General features: G+C 36.7%; 2 protein-coding genes across 3 annotated transcripts; both read left to right on the top strand.

Moving 5' to 3' along the window:
- The first annotated feature begins 262 nt into the window (after positions 1-262).
- Positions 263-6402, top strand: LOC138336916 (uncharacterized). Its single transcript, XM_069286538.1, has 4 exons — positions 263-369; positions 3262-3463; positions 4095-4264; positions 4924-6402. The coding sequence occupies exons 1-4, from the start codon at positions 321-323 to the stop codon at positions 5118-5120; spliced, it is 618 nt and encodes a 205-aa protein (XP_069142639.1). The 5' UTR covers positions 263-320; the 3' UTR covers positions 5121-6402.
- Positions 6403-11885: 5483 nt separating this feature from the next.
- Positions 11886-24926, top strand: LOC138336915 (uncharacterized). 2 transcript variants are annotated; one of them, XM_069286537.1, is made up of 5 exons: positions 11886-17385; positions 18393-18494; positions 21666-21858; positions 22735-22904; positions 23385-24926. In XM_069286537.1, exons 2-5 carry the CDS (start codon positions 18446-18448, stop codon positions 23753-23755), a joined length of 783 nt encoding a protein of 260 aa, XP_069142638.1. In that variant the 5' UTR covers positions 11886-17385; positions 18393-18445; the 3' UTR covers positions 23756-24926. The 2 variants fall into 2 exon arrangements, with proteins under 2 accessions (XP_069142638.1, XP_069142637.1); XM_069286536.1 differs by having other exon boundaries at positions 11887-17338.
- Positions 24927-25031: the final 105 nt, after the last annotated feature.

Below are 25031 nucleotides of genomic sequence, written 5' to 3'. Positions count from 1 at the left end.
GGTGTTATCGTTGCATGCCATGAAAGAGAGATAAGTTATTTTAATAAAGGAATGTACTTATGTCTGGAAAAATATTCAGCAGATCATTATTTTCTTGTTAGGACTCGGAGTAATGGTAACTAGTATGAATAAATACATTCCTAAATCAAACTCATTTCGAAATGCACATACTTATATGACCTGATATTAGCCAATCACAAATGAAATCTTTATCAATATCCAAGTACACATGCGCCCTCGCCTTATTGAAATATTTGTATCACTAGGACTTATCAGCAGAGAGGTCAATCCGATGTCCTTAGAACAAATATAGTAGCAAGATGGCGGCCAACACTTATATTGACATTTTCATCGGTGTTATACTTTCAGGTGAGTATATTTTAGGTTTATTAATGTGATATTGTTTTAAATTTCTATGTATTGATCAATTTGTTTTATTACGGGCTGTATAGAACAACAAACAACCCCATACAAAAGTGAGTATGAGTCACCAAAGGCTTTCAAAAGTTATAGCCTGTTATTTTATTTTCAGCAAACTATAAGGAAACAACATGGTATGATGAATTAAGTTGTAGAAATCATTAAATGGACAGACAACCTTGTATGATCCCTTATAAACATTTGTTACAACGCATAATTCTTGCAATTAAACGTTTTTGTTCTCGTGGATTATGTATATTATACATGTAAATTTGGAAATTGCATTACATATAACACTGTTGAATGTGGACCACAACTTGGCTTCATGGTCTGATCGTATGTACTCATTTCACTCCGCTATAGACGTGTATTTGTACTTATAGAATTAGAACCTATTCAATATAAGTATTATAATTCTATTTTTCAATTTCAAAAGTGATTGGTAACTTTTGGTGGTGAATACCATATTAAAAGCTCTTCTTGATTCGTCAGTTTTAAATTTTACAACTGGTCAAATGGACAAAACGCCCTGTAAGATATATATACACTGTTGTATGACACAGGCACACTCAATTGTTTTCCAGATACCTTGTAACAGCACGTTAATCAGGCATATTTATGTCTAGGTGATCCACGCCTCCAAAATCTGATAACTCAATCAACATAAAGGATGGCAATAATTATTCACATTTCCGAAGATTTTAACATACCGTTACAATCTAAAGTATTGAATCGTATCACCATTCTCACAAGCACTAAACAATCGCTAGGATTCTCAATGTTTGATTACTACATAGTAAGTACAGTAACTTTATTTGAAGGAACCTTCGGAATATATACTAATGCAAATTCGACATCTACACTTATAGCCATATTCTGCATTAACGTATCACAGAGTAATAATAATGCTTTTGCGGGTAGGTATTGATTGTGACGCCAAGTGTTTGCGGTCGTAACGTCATACATTTCGGGAAAATCAACGTGAATTGCGACCAGAAAAGTATGACGTCACAATGGACACAATATACCTACTCACAAAGGAGCTTACTCTGTAATGTGCAAAGACAGGATATAACGTCTGGGTATTTGTGTGGGACGGTTTCACTGGTTTTCCAATTACAACCACCTGTACACTAGTTCCTTACCACTAGAATACATACATTGTGGTTGTTTTTTTATCAATACTTCCAAAAAGAATTCAGCATAATGTAAATCTATAACATCTGTAAAAGACAACTTAACAAAGTTTCTGGTAGGAAAGCACACTAGAGTGTTAATGTCCAATCACCCGTTATACAATTAGTAAAGAACGAACCAGGATTTGCTGGATCATAACAAGTCAAATCGGACACCCCCGGACCTTTCCACCAAACTCGTGTATTCTATAAAGCTGCCCGAGGAGTTGCGAATGACCTACATATCCACTATTTATTGTCCACTGATAAAGTGTGAATAGTAACATACATTACATTATCGTATCGTTGTTAGGCAAATAGTGCTATCGGGTTTAATATGTATATAACGGCATTATCTCTAGGCACTAGGTAGGGAATGTAAACATGGTTGGATATAAAACTACCTGTTACGTACAAGGCTTTGATCAATTCAGAAATATAAAACTTCAAGACAGGAAAAACAGTGGTAATCAAGAGATAAATACACTATTTCGCAGTGATAAGTGTACAACAAAAAGATTTTATACAAAACAAAAAACAAAAAAAACAAAAAAAAACAGTAACAATGTATGTATTTATTTAATGGACAGTTTTGTAAATATATAAAATGATATTTTACAATGGCATTGGCATCCATGACAATATGTGAAGGAATGGTATAACAATGGATTTTTTAGGGTACAATATTACTTATTCATGAAGTGAGCCCAAGCATTTGAATGACAAAATACCTTTCAGTAGGTGAAATAAAACGAATGCCCTTCTGTCTGAGGGTTTGACTTGTCTGAGGTAGTTTCGCTCATGAAAATTGAACGAATCAATATAGATATGTATGTAGTTTTATATTATTTAATGCATGGTTTATTTTGTATGTCCTAGTAACAGCCATGGCCATTTAAGGACGGCCTCCCATGTATGTGGGGCATTGTGCATGTGAAGAGCGAGGTGTAGTGTGTGTTTTGGGAGACTGTGGTATATTCGTATGATGTCTTCTTCTATAGTGTAACTTTTGCCCTTTTTATAGTGCTATATCGCTGAAGCCTGCCTTCGAAGATACCAAGCAACACATTCCTCCCGGTCACATTATACAGCTAATTCACATTAAGCTATGCATTAATGACTCAGAAAGGATGTGCTCAGTTTGTTTTTTTTTTTTTTTTTTTAAGTGTTAATAATAACAGAAAGCATGATTGAAAGTGAATATCATTTATTTGAATTATGAATGACAACATAAAATTCTACTCCACTTTTAGAATAAAAGTGTAAAGGTGATCTGTTGATATATAGATGTTAACAACATAATAAGAACCCCTATTATACAAAGATGGGGCTAATACAAAGGTCTGTATAGAATCGCGGATATGTTAACCATCCGTGTGTAGACCACTGCGGTTTTCTGTTCGGTGTATTATCAGCAACTATTATCTTATTTTACATGACCATCAGTACAACTTATCTTGGTTGATGGGTTTTTTCTTGTTCGATACCAAGGATTTGTAAGTGAAACCCTTGTTGATACTTATCAATTTATGGAGCTTTCTTGGGGTTAATATGATGTTGTATCAACCTTCACATGAAAGTACACTAACCCAAGAGAACATTGAAAAATCAAGAACATATCAAATATATTTCTGTATCTTGTTGATATATTTTTTATTTCTTTCAGTTTTCGGTTTCGCCACTTCGGATATATGTTACTCGACTAACAGTCGGTACAGCTACATCTATAACGACATCAAGTACTACACGGACTCGACCTACTGTTCCTACACGGCTGGATGCTGTTCTACCTATGGATCAGCCGCAACATGCTGCTCTAGTAGTATATATTACTACTACTACGATATTGTCTACTACACGACCTCGCTGTGAGTATATTTCTGATACACTTACAGATTAGTACAGTATATTGTAAATATTAAAGTTCCTTTACGTCTCTGCAATATTTTATGAGGATTGTGCAAGAAGGGGGATGTTCGGGAAAATTCGTTACTGATGCCACACTCCCCATGTGATGACTTTAAATTCTACATATAACAACTATATGCCATTTATTATAATTGACATTTCTGTAAAATTACCATCACTTATTTCCTTAACCGTCATGGTTAATAAAACATTGAAAAATATCGATCTATTAAATCAGTGGATGCCAGAAGTTGAATGTTTATAACGTAATGCAACCTCGACATCACATGTCTTACTGTCACTGACGTAGTATCATCCCGACATGTCATGGTGAAACGGAAGGCTTTTCAGGGAAAAAACTGGCCTTCCACAGACAACAGAGACTTCTTTAGAAGAACGTCACACCAACATCACAGTCACACCTAATTAAAAAAGTTATGCAATTCTTATTTGTGTACAAACTACCAGTCTCATCTGGGTTTTTTAGTTTTGCTATGGAAAAGTCCAGGGTTGGATATAACGACAGTGATGGTAACCCCTGGAATATCGAGGATATTATCAGTTATAATTTAGTGTATTTTATCTCGTTAGATCTACTGGTGCCATAGTTGGAATCGTGGTTGGCTGTCTTACGGCTCTCGGTATCTTCATAGCCATCATCATATGTTGTTGCTGCGCGTGCTGCCGCAGCCAAGGATCACGACAGGCAGGGCAGGTGTTGACTCCCGTGGGTGCTACCGGGGCTATGGTTATCTCAACACGTAAGCGTTATAATTTCTCTTAACAGTATCGCTTCCTATATTGCAAAAAAACAATAACAGTATTTTTAACAAACATTCTTTTCGTGATTAATTATTTATTGATTGGTTGGTTGGTGAAATAGTAAATTTCGCGGATGTACCATTTCGCGATTTACTTTTTGGAACTTGTTTGTGAGGTTTAATTTTCGCAAATCTGTTTGATTTTAATTGGCGAGGGAGTTCGTGAATTGGGTGAACTCGCGAATGTAGCGAAATTAGAAGCCCGCGAATATTAGCAACTAAAGAGTACACATCTTGGAGTAACAGTGGTTTGCATGGTAATTTAGAACCATTGCTTACTAGCAAGGAAGATTAAAGGAAAATGTGTAACATAGGTAATATAACTATACATACAATCGTTTTATTTAAGCTAATGAAAATGTAGAAAAAGCCTTAATTAAACATTTAGGTACGACAACTTCATTTTGAATCCAACGGATTGACATGTACTTTGGAATTACAAAAAATTAAGTGTCCTTATTAAAGTTGACTTCGTCTTTATTTCATACGTAGTCCATTGTTTACAAGGTCTTGTTACAAGTAGTAACACATGTTATCTTAGCTATATATATATATATATATATATATAAGCTGTATTGTATTATTTTTCATCTTTTCAGAGAACACGACAACACAACAAGGTTATGCGCCCCAACCTTATCCTCAAGCACAACCGGGCCCCGCCATGGCCCCCGCCTACCCCGGAAACTACAATCAGGCCTATGTACCAGACTCGACACAGGCTGCGGGACCGGTAACAGCGCCTTATGCTAACACTGGCGCTGTAGCGCCCCCTCCATATACCAATAAATATTGAACAAAGGGACCAACACATGGGTGACGTAGTACGACATTCGTGATACAGATATTGATAAGTATCGGTATTATTGAACATTAGACAACTTTTGTCGATATATGCGTAAATCCATCATCAACATGTCCTTTGATTCTGTTCTGCGTATTATGCTTGCTTTAATCCCATTCTTAATGACGTCATTCATATCGAGTTACAATTTGCACAAAACAATTATATTATAAAGTAAATTAATTGCTCCATGTTGCAAACATTAATCCAATCGCTTTCCTAGGAGATTTGTTTGATTTGATTGATCAAAAACTATTATAGTACAAGCATGCAGAGGAACTTAATTCTGAGTGTCGTTAGATTTTATGTGTATGTGACTGAGTTTCTGGATAATCCCCGCCAACACTGAGATAAGGTACAGTGATTTGTTTACTCAGCATGCGTAGCCTAGACCCTAGCAACAATGTGTGTGTGTGTCAAACTTCTGCTGAGGCTAACGGGCAAATTCAAATTGTGATATACAGGCACCTGCTCCTATTTAATAATTACTCATTACAAAAATTGAAAAAGCAACTTATTTATAATTTTGTTCATAAAACTAATAGCATATATGAATTCCTTACTAAAATATAAGCTACCGTGACAAAATTTAAGTTTTATGTTTTCAAGAAAAGTATACATTAAATGAAGTTCTTTCCCTGCAGTGAGAGGTGCCAAAATTTTGTATTTCCAGCCATTTTCCCAAGTTGTCTCCTTTTTATACCCATTCAGGGCCTTTAAGCTGAAAATGGGACTCGCAGTTTTAAAAGAAAGTTTATTCGCTAGTTGTAGCATTGTCTTAATTAGGAAAGGATGCAGATTTTCAAGTCAGTCTTTTTAGTTTTTAGGTTGTTTTTTTTATATATTTTTTTTTTTTGGCAAATGTAAATAAATATGATTGCTTTATGGAGTTTTGCGGATTGTTTATTGGCTGTTTTTTTTTTGTTTTTTTTTTTTTTTTTTTTGGGGGGGTCTTTCTTTAAAAACTATTATAATACTTATAAAGGCTATCGTATAAACTAGTATAATCTAATGTTCTGACTGCTCTCTAAGTTATTCCAGTGTGTATCTGATTAAGAAATCAGAGGGGTGTAAATGAGCTTAAGTATGACCGATCAAAACTTAACAACAACATTCACAACCACGAGCTTAATCAATCTTGTCACATAGGTATAACATCTGCAGAAATTCTGTCATCTTGTCATGTTCGTAACTTTATTTTAGTATGTATGAAATAAAATACAATTTGTTTGTTCATATGTTTTTGGTTTTTTTAGTCAATATTATTGAGATCAAAAATATGATTATTTTTGTATCATATATATCAAATTTTTAATCGTCTCATTATCCCATAGGCTAACTATGCATGTTTTTCAAAGGAAAAATCATGTGACAAAGTTTATAACAGTTGGTGATCATTACATCTACCGCGTCTTTCATTGGTCATCTCCAACATTTCTTCATTCTGATTGGTTACATATGGCTTTCGAATTTTTCCCTGCGTATTTTCTTTTAAATTGTATTTATAACAGGTAGTTGCTTATTTGAAGTATAAAACGTTGTCTTTCTATTTTACGGCAGAAAAAAATATGTGTATGGCGTGTGGTGATAAACTTCCTTGATGTAGACGGCAACTAACTGGTCACATTGGTATACAGATAGAGTTGTAGGATAAACAGTCCCTATTTATCATTAATAAAAGAGGGCAAACCCTGCATCAGTTCTTCATGTCAATCCTCCCGATAGCTAATATTTTTGTGATTTATCTAACATACGTAATAAATGGAATATGTGCAATATCACAAAATATATTGAATAATAATAATGAACTGTGTTTATTGAGGATGGTTAACAAGTTAAGCCAGAGGTTGATCTAACACATTGTCCGGTTAGTAAAACGCAACTACATGTATTAATTTATAAATTGCGATTTATAGGACAAGACGTTATCATATTTAACGAATTGATTAACAATGCCACATCAATAATTATGTTACAAATGTCATTTTATTAAATGTATATAGGGTACATACCTTTACCATGACGACTTCCTATTTTTAAAATGTGAGAATAAAAAATGTTTATTAATTTCATAGAGTCACAAACATCTTAAACTTACAGAAATCAATATACTTATCAACACTTCCTTTACTATTTAAAAATAACATAAACCGGACCATGTACATTGTATTTGAATTCCTGACATTATAATTGTATTAGTGGACTTGAAATGTTTGCTTCGGAAACTTAATGGGCATTTAAGGATGTTTTTGACAAAAACAGACAACTTAAGAAAAAGAAATATTCTGTAAGGTACATGTATAAAAAAAATTTATAAAACCAAAATTGCCAGGGAATGTAAAGTCTCTCGAAATCCTATACTCTTTTGTTCAATTATACAGCTAGTGGATTGCTTAGTCATTGGGTTTCGTTTGCATGCTCAATATAATAAAATAATGAAACTAAGGAAATCATACAATCAATAACTATTCATTTTTTAATAATGTTTATCAATATAGTTAATTTTTCAAATTTAGACATTTCGCACATTCCGTAGCAAATCTCTGGGGATATGATTTATTCAGCTTGTCTCAGCTTAAAAATGTACCTTTTGTCCCCACCAGTAAAGGCGACTAAATTTGATATCTTTTTTTTTATCATCCTAAACATTGGTTTTCCTTTAATGTCGTCCTTGACATCGCCTTACATTTGACATTCAGTTGGTCGTTAGTCCTGTGAGGAAGGCTTTGAACTCCTTTCCCTAACAAAAACACAGCGTTGTCTTATAAAATGGTAGTTTCAGTTCATTATTTACATTCAGTATGAAAGGGGATGGGACGACTGTTTTTCAGCATATAGTGATAGGGTGTCATTGACAGTACGCTTCATTGAGATAGTACTAAGAAATAGACGACGAAATCCACTATTACAATTATGTATATAACCACCATGATGAAACCATTCAATATGAAAAATATCGCATAAACCGTGGGTCCTTAAATGTTGGTTTAAGACTAAACCACCGATCATTTACCAAGCAATGGCATCGATTACAAAAGGTAAGACAAGAAAATTCCTTGACAAACTAATCACCCCCAACAGAGAAAACGCAACACCAACCTGTTGTGTGTTCTGACAGTAAGGGACGAAGACTATGAAAGTTTGATGATGCAAGAGCGGCGCAAAAACTAATGCAATGGGGTGCCATGTGGCTCTACGTGTGAAATAAATGAATTAGTTGTCTTTATTTCCATCATTATTTGATTGTTTGTTTGATTAATTAACGTCCTATTAACAGCAAGGGCCATGTAAGGACGACCTCCTATGTATGCAGTGTGTATGCGAGGTGCATGTTTTGGGAGACTGCGGTATGTTCGTGTTGTGTCTTCTTGTATAGTGGAACTGTTGCCTTTTTATAGTGCTATATCACTGAAGCGAACCAGTCGTCCCACTCCCTGTTTGCTGAGCGCTAAGCAGGAGAAGAATATTATAGACTTTGGTGTGTCTCGGCCAGGGGACAGAACCCAGAGCCTTCCTCACAGGGGCGAACGCTCAACTCAAGGCCAAAAGTGAGGCGGTGCCAAGGGAGGCATTAGGAAACATAAAGTCAGTTAGGAACAAGAGAAAAGATAAGATCCTAAATTTATTCGCCTTTTACGATCACGCAATAGGGGCAGCAGGTACAATTCTAACGCCCTACCTACATGAAGATTAATTTACAGTATAAACATCAAACACAGAGATATATACAATTTAGCACATACTATACAAATTTGTATATAGATTAAAAAGCTAACACAAAAGTTCTTGTATGCTATATTCATGCTACATGTACACATTTCATACATATACCGATATGCATTAGTCAAACGTAAATTTGCACATTTTTATTTTCATTGGTTGCATTAATTTTGCAATATTCAGCATAATTGTTCTCCAATGTATATGTATTGTTATATCATTTAATCCTCCTAGTAAAAAACAAAGTATTTCGTTGTCGTTTTCATTAAAAAGTTCAACAGATTCATCTACAAGCAAAATGTCAACAATCACATAAAAATTGTATTTCTTTCTTAAAGTATTTTATATCAGTTCATTATATAATGCTTTATTAATATCAGCAGATGTCATTCCACACAGACGACAAAAGCCTGGTGTTATGGCTTTACAATCAAGTTTAAGTATGTGTAATATTTTTTTCCTTATATTATCATGGTTTGATAGCAATGCGATCAAACGATGTTCTCTTAATTCTGTATGAATTAAACAAAAACGTTCCAAGCCTAATCTATTGTTTTTCCATGTATTTTCTTCATGTGTACGTGTGGTGGATAGGTACCTGCGAATTCACGAAGAAACAATGTAGATTTTTAGCTCTACTATCAAGCATTGACGAATGAGTAGAAAAAATACACAATAGCCTAGAGGATATTATATGTACCATAAAAATCTACCTTAGCTCAAACATCACGACATTAGAGATACTGGTCTCTCCTAAATCAAAGCAATGGTACGCCAATCACGATAATAACAACCCAGAAACATTCACAGAACAGGACAAATATTTACAGAGCTACTTATGTGTTTTCTCGTATTAGATCAACTCTAGCCTTTTTACAGTGCTATCTCACCGCAGCATACCGGTAAAAACACAAACAACATACCTTATCCAGTTTTATAAGTAATTATCTTTATTTTCTACCAGATCATATTATACTTACGGCAAACCAGGCGTTCCACTCCGTTTGTGCTGATCGCTAAGCAAGAGTAGAAATCATCACTTTATAGATTACTATATTATAGGGTGACGTTAAGCAGAAGAAAGTCACTTAACTTAGGAAGATTAGAAAAGACAAGATCCGATCCCTAATTTACGGATTTAAGTCGCCTTTGACTTAATTATACATATATAAATATACTTGTATCATCAAGCACGAACTCGATAACTAGCTCATGGGAACATCAACAGCTAACACATCAATGTTTTATCACAAAAACTGCACAGCTGGCTATTTTACTGTCGGATGATACCTAGAATTAACCCTGGTCCAATAACGAAACAAATGTTAATTTCCTTATGTGGTGTCACTGGTGTGTACTAACAGTCAGTCTTATGGGACTGGTAGGGTCTGTGAGTGATGTGTATGATTTGTGGCACCACATTTTGTGTGTATTGAACATCTATGATCACCTTTCTAGAACACATCATCTGCCTGTCATCCTAAACCACCTTCAGACGAACAGAATCACTTAACCAGACGTCAGGTCAGGACACTCTTGTGAGATTCAATTATTTACAATATTGAATGACTTTACTTAAGAATATGATCATGGCGACCAAGTAGGCATCACTATCTTGGATTACTGTAAGGCCTTTAATATGGTATCACACCAAAAATCACTAGTCAAACTACACCAAAATGGATCTAAACAGCATCAACCAACATTTGACAAACTTCCTCACAATAAAAACGAAAATGTAGGACAATTATTACAGGAGATAAAGTCAGAAGAACCTATTTATTTGGATGCTGGAGTCCCACAAGGCACAGTGTTATGTCTACTCATGTTTGATGTACAACATTAATGAATTACTCCACAAGTCAACATAACATCTTACAGTCATATGGCTGTCTACTCTACCGAGCCATCAGACCATTTTGTTTGTTTGAGTTTTACGGCCCATCGACAATTAAGGTCATTTAGTGCCAAACTACAAGGCAGGCAATAATATCAGGATATAAACAAAATTGTATCTTAAAAGATCAGGATAAGAAAAAAAAGGCAAGAAAAAACTAAAACACAAATTGTAAATGATGATTTAATAAAAAGAGTTGCAGAGGATAAAACAGTTTTGGCTAAAACACTTGAGAAAACTCATGCACAATGTTGATGAAACGATGAGTGTTGCGTAGATATGATAAGATGAGAAAACGTTCAAATTTTGTCAAAAATGCCGATCTCTTTGAGATAGTTGAAAATACGATTATGTCCCACGACATGGAACAATGTGTACAAGTCGGAGACATCGTAATACTTATCTCGAATGTGTTTAAAATCAATACAGTGCACTAAATATGTTCCACTGTGAGAGAAGAATCACATGCATGGCATGTAGGAGGATCCTCCCCTCTCAATAGATAGGAATGTGTAAAATATGTGAGTCTAGTCCGGAGCCCTGAGAGAACAACTTTCTCTCTGCGGGTCTCTCCGACTGGAGAGTTTAGGATTAAGTTTAAGAACAGTTTATTGTTTGTCTCGGTAAACCACCTTTGTTGTCAATGGTGTTTAATGGCTGACTGAATTGAAGGTTTGATGTCAGTGTAAGGTAGTTTCAAATCCGTATGTTCTAGGCGAAGAGCAGTCTTAGCTGCTATTTCGGCCTCTTCATTCCCCTTTATACCCACATGGCTGGGAATCCAGAGACAAGTAATTTGAGTTTTAGAAGATAATCGAAATGTCCGGATCAAAAGATTTTGGATTAATGTGTTTCTAGGGTTTCAAAGTCTGCAGGACCGAAAGAGAATCGGAACAGATGATTGCCTTTTCAATGCGGAGTTCTTCGATATGGTCAAGCGCCAGACCGATAGCACATGCTTTCGCAGAGAAAATGGAGGCAACTTCCGGGAGTCGGTGTAGATCTGAACATGATCAGGGAATGTCCCCATGCACTCCCGAAAGGGGGATTTGTGTTCTTCGGGTAATGCACTGAACTTTGTCCTAAATAAATTGATAGCAGGTGTCTAAATGAGTCATGGTGGTACATCCGATACGGTGTACTCGTCAATGGTGTCGAAGTGTATATTTAGTTCCTGCAAAATAAATTGAAATTCTGATGCCAAATGTTGGTATGAGCTTTTGATTTTGTGTAAATATTTCTTGATGTTGTGGGTTAAAAACAAAATTAAATGCGGGGTTTTTAGGATTAGATTTGAGTTGAGCAGCATACTGTAAGGATAATTTCTTTCGTCGATCGTCTAGAGATGGCTCATTAGCTTCCACATGGAGACTCTTCACAGGTATTGTTCGAAAAGCTCCAAGTGCGAGACGCAGTCCCTGATTCCGGATAGGGTCAAGCATCTGTAGATAGGAGCTGCGAGCCGATCCATAGACAATCGAGCCATATTCAAGTTTTGATCTAAGTGCCCGGTAGATACGCAGAAGCATTTCATGGACTGCACCTCAATTAGAATGGGAAAGAACACGTAGAATGTTCAGCGCCTTCGAGCACTTATCCTTCAGATGTTTTATATGTGGAACAAAGGACAGTTTCGAATCAAATATTAGTCCAAGAAATTTAGTTTGTTCAACTACTGGAAATTTAATTCCATTGAGTGTGAGGTCTGGATCGTTGTGTGGTTTTCGTTTTTGACAGAAATGCATGCATACAGTTTTTGATCTTGAAAATCTAAAGCCATTTTCGTCAGCCCAATTTTGTAATTTGCCTAAACATTGTTGTAGTTGTCGTTTTATAGTGTGAATGTTTTTTTATCTGTAGCAGATCAAGAAATCATCCACAAATAGAGACCCTTCTGTAGATTGACCAAGACATTTGGTTATGCTGTTAATTTTTAAGCCAAAAGGTGTGACAGACAGGATACCACCCTGAGGGACACCCATCTCCTGTTTTTGTGTTTCGGAATGTGTTGAACCCGTTCGAACTTTGAAATGCCTGTCAGATAAAAAGATTTGAAATAAATTTTGGCAAATTACCACGTATACCGATATCATGGAGATCTTTCATGATTCCATATTGCCAATTTGTGTCGTATGCCTTTTCAAGGTCAAAGAATACGGCCATAAGGTGTTCTTTCTTGGCAAAGGCTTCTCGAATAAATGTTTCTAGTCTAACTAAGTGGTCTACCGTTCCCCTGCGGATATCTCCGATATCATGGAGATCGTTCATGATTCCATATTGCCAAGTTGTGTCGTATGCCTTTCCAAGGTCGAAGAATACGACCACAAGATGTTCTTTCTTGGCAAAGGCTTCTCAAATAAATGTTTCTAGTCTAAGTGGTCTACCGTTTCCCTGCTGTTTCTAAAGCCGCTTTGCAAAGGACTTAAAATATTTCCAGGAACAAAACTAATCTAGTAATTATCATACGTTCAAGAGTTTTACAAATACAGCTCGTCAGTGAAATAGGACGATAGTTATTGACATCAGTAGCATTCTTCCCAGGTTTCGGAAGGGGTATAATAGTAGATTCCTTCCAAGACTCGGGAATTTTGTGAGAAGAATAGACAGTTTTACCTTGGTGGTTTTGGTCTGGCGTTGCTCCTGCGAAGGTGTATTTGCTGGTCGCTCAACCAGGAAGCTTTTTAACGTCAATAGACGGTTGAGATAAAGCACGTCTATGACGAGCGGCAGTAACTTTTTTCTTGTGCTCTGTGTTGTTAGATATTTGTGGTGTTCTGCAAGTCCTGGAGATGCCGATGGAGTTGGCGTTTTAGCTCCAGGTTGCCTAGCAGGTGGTTTTTTCTGTGGTTTGTATTGTTGTTTTGGAGATTATTTCTGTAGACCCGACTTGAACCGTTTCGGGTCCCCTACAATGACTTTGCAGGCCTTAGAATAAGCCATGTCTGGGACAACATTGTCCCAGTTAGGCTTATCAACCAAGGCCTGGACTGCCGCATGTTTGACAGTGACATTGTCAGTAGGCGTCTTTGTGCGACTGATCTGTGCATAAGTGGCCACATTCAGGTCTGAACACTCGACTACCCTCCTAGCTTCGGGCAAAGGGACACCTCGGGTATATCTGACCCGTAATATCTTCCTCTCCCGAGTCCAGGCAGGACAGGTACGAGCAGACGCAGCATGGTCACCCCCGCAATTGACGCAGTGACGGTCAACAATGTCACATTCGTCTTTTTCGTCGTGACCTTCACGGCCACAGTACTGAGATCTTCCGTCTACAATTGCCCTCATGATGGCCGTACCTATGACAGTTACGGCACCTCAATGGATTTGGGATGTAGACGTTGACAGTATATTATAACGTGGGTAACCAACAGTTACGCTCTGTGGTAACGTTGGTGTAACGTCAATGGTGTAGCGAACGTCAATATGAAGGTGTGTGTTGTGACCAAGTTCCCACTCTTTCTGGTCATGATTCTTTTCACGTACGAGACCGGAATGCACTCCTCTTGGAAGTATGACAGTATGTCGGCCTCATTGTCATTGCCAAGGCCGAGCACCTGATTACCCCTTTGCTACAATTCAATGATGAGTGTGGTTTAACACACACACTGAGGCCGGCAAAACTGTTGGTTCCAAGCACGTTCTCCGCTTGTTGCTTGCGGAAAACTCTATAAGGAGATCACCCGATCCCAAAGGCTTGACCGATTTGACATAACCAGCAATGCCTTTGATACCTTTTCGTAATAATAGAGGTGATAAACCTGCAGTTGTCTTGCCACTCTGTGTAGAGGTTATGACCAGAAACTGTGGGAATGTATTTGTTATACCGTTATTTGTTTGTTGATTTATGGTTGTTTCCTTTTGGGAAGATTTTGGTTGCAGTTCATTTTTTTTTTCTTTTTTTGGAAGCCATCTTTAAGATTTTATCACTATTCGCTATCTGTGCCCCCACCCACCTCGGAGCCCAACAGGGGGACACTCATGATGACACGGACACCCGGTGTCAAAGTGCCAGTGAGACACTGATAGTATACTCGGAAGTATATTTTGAACGAACATAATTCAAATCAAGCCTGCGACAGCACGCACGCGAAATTATTGATAAATATTAGACCGGTGTATGTACACCCGCATATCGATCAGAATCAAGACAGTCCAAATTAAACTCACGATTGACTCAAAGCCATCGCCTTCTTGGAAATCTATGAACCAATGGCTCGGCATGACCAGCCATTTGATAAAACAGGGCCCATATTACCTCTCATCTAACCGGAGTGTGAAGCCAAAGTAGTGTGCAGCAGTAAAAAAGGGAAGAAAAAAGAGCAAAACCTATTCAACTACCAGGACCTTCTTCCCCCGGATATGAGATGCAACCCACGGCAAACAGGTTGGCTCAAACATGACACTCCCAACAGTGGTACGCATCCGCAAGAGACCAGTGTACCCAGTCTTAGGACTTGGACCCAGCTTTCATGGAGACCTCCATCAGACCACACGCTCCTACACACCCCGACCTGGATTGCCTGGAGAAATGAACACTGTAAGAACTTCTATATCATAAATATACAGAAAAAAAAGTCATCACACTACTAGTCCTATAAACCAATATTAAAGAAGTACAAGACAACCCCTTCTTCGGCCTACAGATGCCATCAGAGCCTAGTTTCATGAACATTTCTAACTTTAAGGATTTTTTAAGGTAGGTCCATACTTTTGAAAACCGCGCCAATTCATATGACGCTATACCGGAAGTTGCGGAGGTTGTCCAGAATGGTTTCCGATACGCCACGACATCCCACTTGGATATTTTTTCAATAGGTGAAAATTGTTTACATATAATGTTGAATGTTTAAAATCATTAAATAAATCAAATAAAAGCAGTGAAGTGAAAATTATATGCTATCTCTGAGGTTTTTGCGTTCCCTGTCGTAAATGGGAATGGATTTTCAAACACCGGAAGTGCCGTTCGTCGCTATAAATGATAAGAGGGGACCCGGCCGGACCGAAATTCCGGAATTCTAAAAAAATCGCATACGGATTTCCTTTAAACACAAAATTTGGAGAAAATCATAAAAACAAACAGACATAAACCAGATATACTATCACAAAAACATATGAACTGATGTGGAATGTTTTTTTGCGGCATGATTTTCAAAAAATAGTCAAATATGACCCATCTTAGCACTGGATGAAATGGGGGTAGGGTTGTGAGTTACAAACTTCAAGCTTACAAAATTGTGAAATTTTGATCGAGGACCCCATGTTTTTATATGATATTTGAAAAATATATTATCTTGGGCATATCATATACAAATATTGTGAAATTGACATGGGTTTTCATTTCCTTTTTGGCCTATTCATTGATTTTTTACGGGCGAAAATATGACAAAACATGATAATTACGTATAGAAACGGTCCTGGAAAATAACAAAAATTAGTTAGCATTTGAAAAAATACAAGATTTTTGTATATTGTTCTATCGTTAGAAATTTAGGACAAAAAATCAACAGGATCGAGACTACATTCACCCTAATATTACAGAAAACATAATTTTATGAATTTTTCTATTTTCGGCCAGCAAATTTGCATGGATAGTATATTTTAAGCTCAAATATCTCAAAAAGTAGTTCGAGAACACCCTTTTATCTTTACAGATTTGAAATCTACATGAAAAATGCAAGAAAATAAGACCTGTTAGAAAAAAAATGACATGGGTTTTCACAAAAGTATGGAGCTACCTTAAACTTAACTTTCCCCATAGAAAAGCATTACAAAAGTTAAGGAAAAAATCTTAAGTTAAGGAGCCTTCTTTGTAATCTGCAATGCATTCCTATGGAGAATTTTAAGTTAAGGTATTCAAGGAATGTTCGTGAAACTGTACCAGATCTGAAAATAAATAAAACAGAAAAATAGTTTATATACGCATATTCATATTTTTCAAAAATATCATCAGAAGTCAATTTTATGTAAACAGGGAGTGTCATTGGAATATGTGTGTGTTTGACCTAGATTTCAGAGGACAACCAAACAGTAAAGGGAGTGCAAACGCATTTTTCACGTTTATTTACAAATTCACCTTTTAAATATTTGAAGTCGTGTTTTCTATACGTGGCAAATTTATTTACGAATATTATGGTTACCGTGGTTTACTTATACGTACAGTATTTGTCGAAGTAGGGAAAACTTCTGGAACCATATTGCTTTCAAACATTCCGTTCGTTCCCTTTCCTTTATACAAGCCCCTGTGCAAAATACATATCACGTGATAGTCATATGACACTTATACAAATTAATATGCTATATGTGATAGTTAAGTTATTTTAACAGTATATATCGGATGAGTTTAAATGTTATCTCACATAAGAACTATATACGTAATGCTGATTAATCGATTGATATAAGAAATGGTAAATTTACGGAAAACAGCGATCTGTCTCGGCCAATCAGAATGAAGTGGTCAGTTCACTGAACCAGAAACGTTTGTCAGAGCTGGTTACGGCAAGCTGCTCGCGTCGCATGCCCCGAAATTACGATCGGTGATTTGGCGTTGCAAGTAAGCTTGTTTAATCGTATACATGTACACGGAGTTATAAATATCAGATAATGTGTAATAAGTTCGATTCTTCGTTTGAATGTGCTACTTACTGTTCGTGTATTTCTGTTTAATTATATTACTAGAAATGTAGTTTGTAAGTGCCAATCAGTGTTGTTGAAGAAGTCACAGGGATCTGAGAATTAGTTACAGTTTTTATAATTATGGACTTACCAGATAGGGTTATCGATAATGTCGCGAGTTCGAATCGTATGGTGAGCAGGTTTTTATTGATCTATTTATTAATTTATTAATTATATATATAATTTCTGTGTACTTTAGAAAATAATTGTATTTGCATTTTCTGTATAACCATAGGCTTTTGATTCTATAGACACATATACGTGTAATATTGTATTACACATATAGGTATGTATAACTTTATAATCGAAATCCTGTGTATATACTGTTCTTCAATAGATAGTGTTGTATGGTAAATGTAGACACTTGGACATGTGTTGCCAACTTACTTTCATATCTTTTTAGTCCCCGTCAGTTAGGGGGGAGGCTGGGTCTGTCTGTCTTTGTCCTGATGCCAGAACAATGACAGGTTTAGCTTATAAGGGATTGCATTTACGGTCAAAGGTCAACTAGAAAGTTCACTATAACTATGTTTTTCAATTTTGGTTTCCGGAAAGAATGATAACATTGAAAACAATATGATGGATTTGTTGAAACTTCATACCATGTAAGGGAGTGACATTGGGTTTAAGATCAGAGGTCGCTTAGAATATGTCACTGGTACTAAAATAGAGTTTTTTGGCAAATTTTGGTTTCTTGAGAAGGAATAAATGGATAATTTTATAATATATCTTGTCTACACGTTTATAATTACTTATTTGTCCCAAATGTATATTGATGACATAGTACATAGCTATATGACATGACGTAATAGGCAAGATATATATAGTGATTATAGATATTAATTGGGAGTGTGGAAATCATTAAATGAAACAGTACTTTCTGACCAGGATAAGACCATCGTTGACTAAAATGTTTTTTCTGTTATTGCTAGGACGTATCGAGAAGAGGTAAAGTTGATATCCCTAGACCCAATAGAAAAGCAAGATGGCGGCCAACACTTATATTGTCATTTTTATCGTCGTAATATTCTCACGTGAGTATATTTTATATGTTGTTGATGTGGTTTCAAATAAATTCAGTTTTACGGATTTACCTAGAGCAACAAATACTGTAAATCAACTCTTTTTCGAAGCTACTTATTTTCACCTGTCATAAACCGTGACAGTTTGCTCCCTCCTTTAATAAGACACGTCCTCGTGTCGCATATTACCGACGATGACACTGTGGTCTAAATGTTCTACAGTCCTAGAACGAATATACGTACCCGGCCTACTATACCTTTCGGCCGGGTACGAATTGGTCCCTATGTGTCGTAGTGGAGCACTGCCTCCAAAAATCACTCGGGCATAGTTTTCTATACTTTTTTGTAGGTTTCCAATTAGTTTATGCGTATACATGCATTGGCATATTATTTTTGTCCAAAACAAGCATAACTACCATTCTTAATATCTACCGTACCGCTAACAAGACGTCAAATTCACAATTTGTGGACTTGCCGTATAAATTCTCTTCAAAAAGACCTTCATATGTATTATGTCAAAAATAATGCCTCGATGAGAATTCGATATTTTATGTAGTTCAGTTTTATTGCCTAGTAGGTAAGCTATACCAAACAAGTACGATAAAAATGCAAACAAACGTTTTATAATGGTTTGCATAATCATTACTTTGCTCCATTAGCAAGAATAGGCACCAATTGTAGCTCTAAAGACGACACCATTTTCTGTCAAAAAGTCTTTTGAGCTACAATATTGCAGCTAAATAAGTTCTACAGTCCTGGGTACCACTTTTTGTCACAGCGACCTTTTTATGTCGCTCAGTGTCCAGTTCTCTCTCGAGATGTTCAATTTTTATTTTCTGTTCTTTGTCAAGTTGATAGTATTTGTTGTATTCCTACTCCAAGTATTCTATTCGCGAATTTAGATATTTTCTGCGTTTGTTTGTGTCTATAATTCCCTGTTCCGTTGACGTCTTTAAATGTTTACTTATTGCTTGCTGCAGTTGCCTGTTTGTTGCTTGCAATGTTTCAATTTGGTCCGAAAGTTTTCTTTCACGTTCTGCGCTGGTTTGAAATCGTTCACACTTTGTTTCGAGAGATGTGACAAGTTTCAGTAATTTTTCCTTTTCGTCATTTAGCACATGGCACCTGTCACTAAGAACGTTGATCTGCTTTACCTGCCGTTTGGATGTTTCACTTGTCTGTCCACTACATGGTTTAGTTTGCATCTTGATCAGCTCATCATTGGAAACAGATGCAAAGGGTGCAGAGGCGAAAAATTCCCTTTTTAATCTGAAAGTTTTAATTCTCTGTTGATCTCTTATCTTCTTAGCGCGGGACTTTGTTTTATTGCTACTTTTCACTGCCGGACATTTCCGAGGCGTTGACTTCTCTCGTATCACTTTTTTGAAGCACATTCTTGAGAAATGTCCAAGATTTCCGCACTTAAAACACGACACATTTTTAGCGGGACAAGAAAAGCGATGGTCTGAATAAAGAATTCCACCTCTTCCACATTTTCTACACTCACTTAAAACTGGTCCTCTATAGTTAATCTGAGGTAGTGTCCCAAAACGTTGGCAAAGTCCATGGCAAGGGTTTAACATGTGCATGTTACCCTGGTGAAATATCCAGTTCTCCATTTGTAAAAATTATATGTTCCTTGCACTTATCAAGTCTTAGTAATGAGCGACCGTATCGTAGTCCAGCTAAAAATTGGACTTGCCCGGAGATTCTCACACCAACTTTCACAACGCTACAGCTAGTGTATTGGGGAAAATAGCTCTAATGTAGTCTGTGAAAAAGGATAATCCAAAGATAGAATTTTCTATATACTGATTTATTACAGTCGGGTGCGAAGCGGAATAATATCCAACTCTACACTTCCAAACCTAGGCCTAAAGTGAATATACAAGTAATACAAAATGATAATATACAAAATATACAGGAACAAACATGTAAACAGCACTTAGTCTAAACGTGATATACAATAGTCGCTAATTAACTGACGCAAGCGTTACCGGTATTGAGAACTGCTAAGAAGGATTAGCTAAAAGAAACACAGTTAAATACGTTAAAGCAATACATCACAATAAAAAACGGCTATTATTTTCAAAATGAAGCTTTGTATTTTACTTCTAAACATAGAATATTAAGTATGTTCGAGTAGAATAAAACAAATAAATAACATCACAAATGTCCGAATAGGAACCTGTCATAAACCGCGTGACATTACCAGTAAAAAACATGTGTACTCCAATGAGACACACAGGTACAAGAGGTCATAATAAAAAACTCTACAAGAAACTTTTTCGTCTCAACTCGGCATGAAATGTTTTCAGTAACAGGATAGTGGAGTCCTGGAATTCTCTCCCTGTTGATGTGGTCAATGCTGAGAACCTGAATATTTTCAAAAATAGACTAAACAAGCACTGGAAAAACCACGCCATGAAATTTTCACCATCAATCTAGGATAGACAGTATATTATACATAAACCTAGGACATACTATTAAGGATTTTAAGCAATCTCTTTAAATGTTTTACCATTATTGTAAATATCACTATACCTCTTTACAAGCCTTTTGTGGCTTCCCAATGATGTTGGACTGATGAGAAACTGATGAGAATTGCCTTCTTTTGAGGGCACTATGGTCTCATAGTGTTGTCGAGGGATGGCATAGTACCCGAGCCAGGAAACCATAGTCCCGGGACTATAGCTAAATAGTGCCCGGGGGCTGAGCTAATGAAAACGCGAGAGAAAAAAGTCGCATTATGTACTAATAGCACCTATAATGCCTTCTTATGGCGATACGAAACATTTCAGTCTAAACACGCTCTCCTGAAAAAGATGTCGCAATCGGATTAATGTGTTTTGGAGTTCCGAGTGAGGCCATCGTTCTCGAGGAAGACTGTTCCCTTGTACGATATGATGTTTTCTGTGTTTCGTATGGTTCCGCTGTTACCAACTTCTCATCCCATTTTCATTCAAATTTTTAACTTTATCAGGATTTGATTTATAATCTATGTGGCGGGTTACAAATACCACTCATTATTAGGGAGCGCCTGGTTCTATCAACCTTACATTTAAACTTAACTCTCCGCAAAATCCAAATTTGTATTTGTTTTAGTTTATTATATTTTGTATTACCTTGGGATTTGTCAAGGAAATAAACATCTTAATAAATAATATGATGATCCCTTTTCAGTTTTTGGTTTGGCCACCTCTGTTACGTGTTACTCGACAGTCAGAGGGGAACATGTCTTCTACGGTGACGAATACTATTACACGGACTCGACCGACTGTTTATACTCCATCGGATGCTGCTCCCTCTACGGATTCCGTCCAACCTGTTGTCTAACCGATGATCTATATGATGACATCATCTACTCGGCTGCGATGTTAGTATATATATACATATAAGACTCTTTCATATGTGGATATGAAAGATAGTGATATTCTACCCGAGGGTGACCAAATGTTGTAAAACCCGAGGCTTGCCGAGGTAAATTTCGAGGCTTGCCGAGGATCCTGCTGATAGAATACCCTCTCCTTCATATCCAGGTATAAAAGAATATTTTTCTCTTTAACCTTGACGTTTTATTGCAATTTTACTAATAGATTTTCCGCTATTTTGAAATAACTTCGAAAAAGAACGCGACTGCAAGTTATTTCTCAATACATGAAAATTGCGCGATATTTTCAACGCTAATTACATCTAAAATATTTGTTAAAACTGAACCAAGAAAATAGTGATTTTGTGGACGCTGTGGCGTCATGAGGCTTATGCAATACAAATAGTGTTTTTACTGAATGTAGTACATGTATGCTGCTATTCTGTATTGCATATTACTGAGTTATCTTCCCTTGTAAGTAGGTATTGGTTATGACGTTGACCAGTGCTTTCGAGCGTTACAGAGAAAACGACGTATGTTTCGATCAAACTATAATAATGACGTCACTATAGATACCTACCCGTAAGGGAGGTAATTCTGTAATATGCAAAGACGGAATGATAGTACTATACTATTGGCCCTCTAGCTTATACTATCACTATACAGAGAATATATGGTCAGTGACTTAAAATAAAATCTGTATTTTGGCGAGAATTAAGAAAGACAAAAGTGTCGAGACCCCGGCGACATCATTTGACGCATTATATGGGGCTGATTGCGAGGCGACAACACAACAAGGCGACAAAGCGCGACAACACGATATGGCCGTTCTCGGCAACCATACACAATATAGGAATACATTAATACTTTTTATCTCGGTAGGTCAACTGGTGCCATAGCTGGGATCGTGGTTGGCTGTCTCGGCGGTCTTGGTATATTCATAGGCGGCATCATATGTTGCTGTTGTGCGTTCCATCGCAGACCAGAGCCGAGTCCAGCGGGGCAGATAATGACTTCTGTTGGCGGTGGTGGAACTACGGTCGTCTCAACACGTAAGTGCAATCATTTATCTATATAATATTGTGTTGAAAATATATTTAACATTCGCATTGTCCTATAATGAACACAAGCCGCTTAAATATAACCTGTTGTCTCTCTTGCTTTGTTTGTCATCGTGCGCTGTCCCCAGGCAGACAACACAGTAACTTTTCCAATTTTAAATTTCATCTCAAGTTCCACCAGTGCAATTTAGGTGAGACCTAAAATGGCCCCGACATCGGCCCTGTCAAGTGCTGTAATCTTTCAGGTCGATTCGAAATCGTTGATGACCATCGTGACACCATCTTTTAAAACATGTATCAAAGTTCTTCTTCAGTTCAACTTCAACTTCGGTTCAACTTGTGTTGAAAACATGTATGAAGTGACAGGAAGAGTCACCTAAATATCATATGTACATGTACTTCAATTGTATGCTCCTACTGGGTATTTGTATTGAAAACCTTGTTGTACGGTATTGGATTTTTTTTCTTCAGAAAACACAACAACACAACAAGCTTATCCCCAGCAACCTTACCAAGTACAACCGAGCCCTGCCATGGCCCTCGCCCACCCCGGCCACCAAAACCCTGCCTATGCACCAGACTCCAAACAGGCAGGCGGACCGGGACCTGCGACATATGATAACACTGGCGCGGTGGCACCCCCTTCCGGAACTGCGGTTTATCCTAACACTGGCGCGGTGGTACCCCCTTCCGGAACTGCGGTTTATCCTAACACTGGCGCGGTGGCACCCCCTCCAGGAACTACGGCTTATCCTAACGCTGGTGTCGTGGCACCCCCTCCAGGAACTGCGGCTTATCCTAACGCTGGTGTCGTGGCACCTCCTCCATACTCCCACTATTGAACAAAAGAAACAAAACCTATATTCATCACCAAGTTCCATACGGAAATGGCTGTCGACTAGTTTTATAGTATTTTTTTTTAATGAGGATAAGGAATGCGTGTAGCTTATGCTTGTTTTCAATCACATACTTTTGAAATAATGTCAAGATCCATGTGACGTCACAAAAAACACTTTACCAATACGTTACGTCAGAAAAGTCAACATAGTAAACGGATACGATCAAGTTATATATTTTACCTAAAACACCAGTGAATGACACGAAACTTTATAAATACACCCATCGCCTTTCTCCGGAATGTACACGTAAATTGTATTTACAATGTAGTTATAACGGTAAACAAAAATGTTTACAGAATAAATATGTTGAGGAACTTTACCGTAATCAGCTTAATTAAATAGTATAATTATATATACAGACATAGTTATCATTCCTGGCCACCATTGTATATGTGGAAATGGATCTTGTCCATCAAGAAGACTGCAGTTACATTAAAATGTATTTCAAATAAGTCTTTTGGTGATTGGTATAAAATTATAGATGTGTCCATCCGCAATACGTAATTTGTATAGACGTATCCATCCGGAATGACGTAGCCATCTGCAATACGGAATCTGTAGACGTATCCATCCGAAATACTGAATTTGTAGACGTATCCATTCACAATAAGGAATTAGAAGACGTATCCATCCGCAATACGGAATTTGTATAGACGTATCCATCCGCAATACGTATTACTAAAGAAATAAACATAGAAAACTACTACATTTGGATTTAGTCGTATATCGTGTTCTGTGATATTCATTTATGTACACGGTAGCATGATCGGCTGATTTACGTTAAGTAATTTTGTATTGGATATTTACTAAAGAATGACACGTTTTTGTCTGTCAATAGCACACCAAAAACGTTGCGTTTGCTATAGGCGCCTACTGTTCTAGGTGGTTTCTATCAGTGCTCTAGACTATATAATGTTGATTAATTTAATTAGTTTTCCAACCTATACGTGTATGTAAATAAATTGTATATTTCGTTATTCTGTTATATGTCAAACTACTTTCTCGATATTAATTTAAGTTTAAATATATTTTTTTCTATTTCTACTCGATATTTGCTTTATATATATTTTTCTGTACTATTTTGCACAAGCAATAAAATATCATGTGTTTATTTCGTACGGGTTTTCTTTATTTTATTAAAAAATTCTGAGGATATTGTGCCACACGCTTACAATATCTCTCACATTGACACATCATTTATCATATCAAATCGTAAACA

This window comes from Argopecten irradians, chromosome 12, assembly GCF_041381155.1.
Source record: "Argopecten irradians isolate NY chromosome 12, Ai_NY, whole genome shotgun sequence".
Lineage (NCBI taxonomy): Eukaryota > Metazoa > Mollusca > Bivalvia > Pectinida > Pectinidae > Argopecten > Argopecten irradians.
This window is presented reverse-complemented; position numbering and strand designations above follow the sequence as displayed.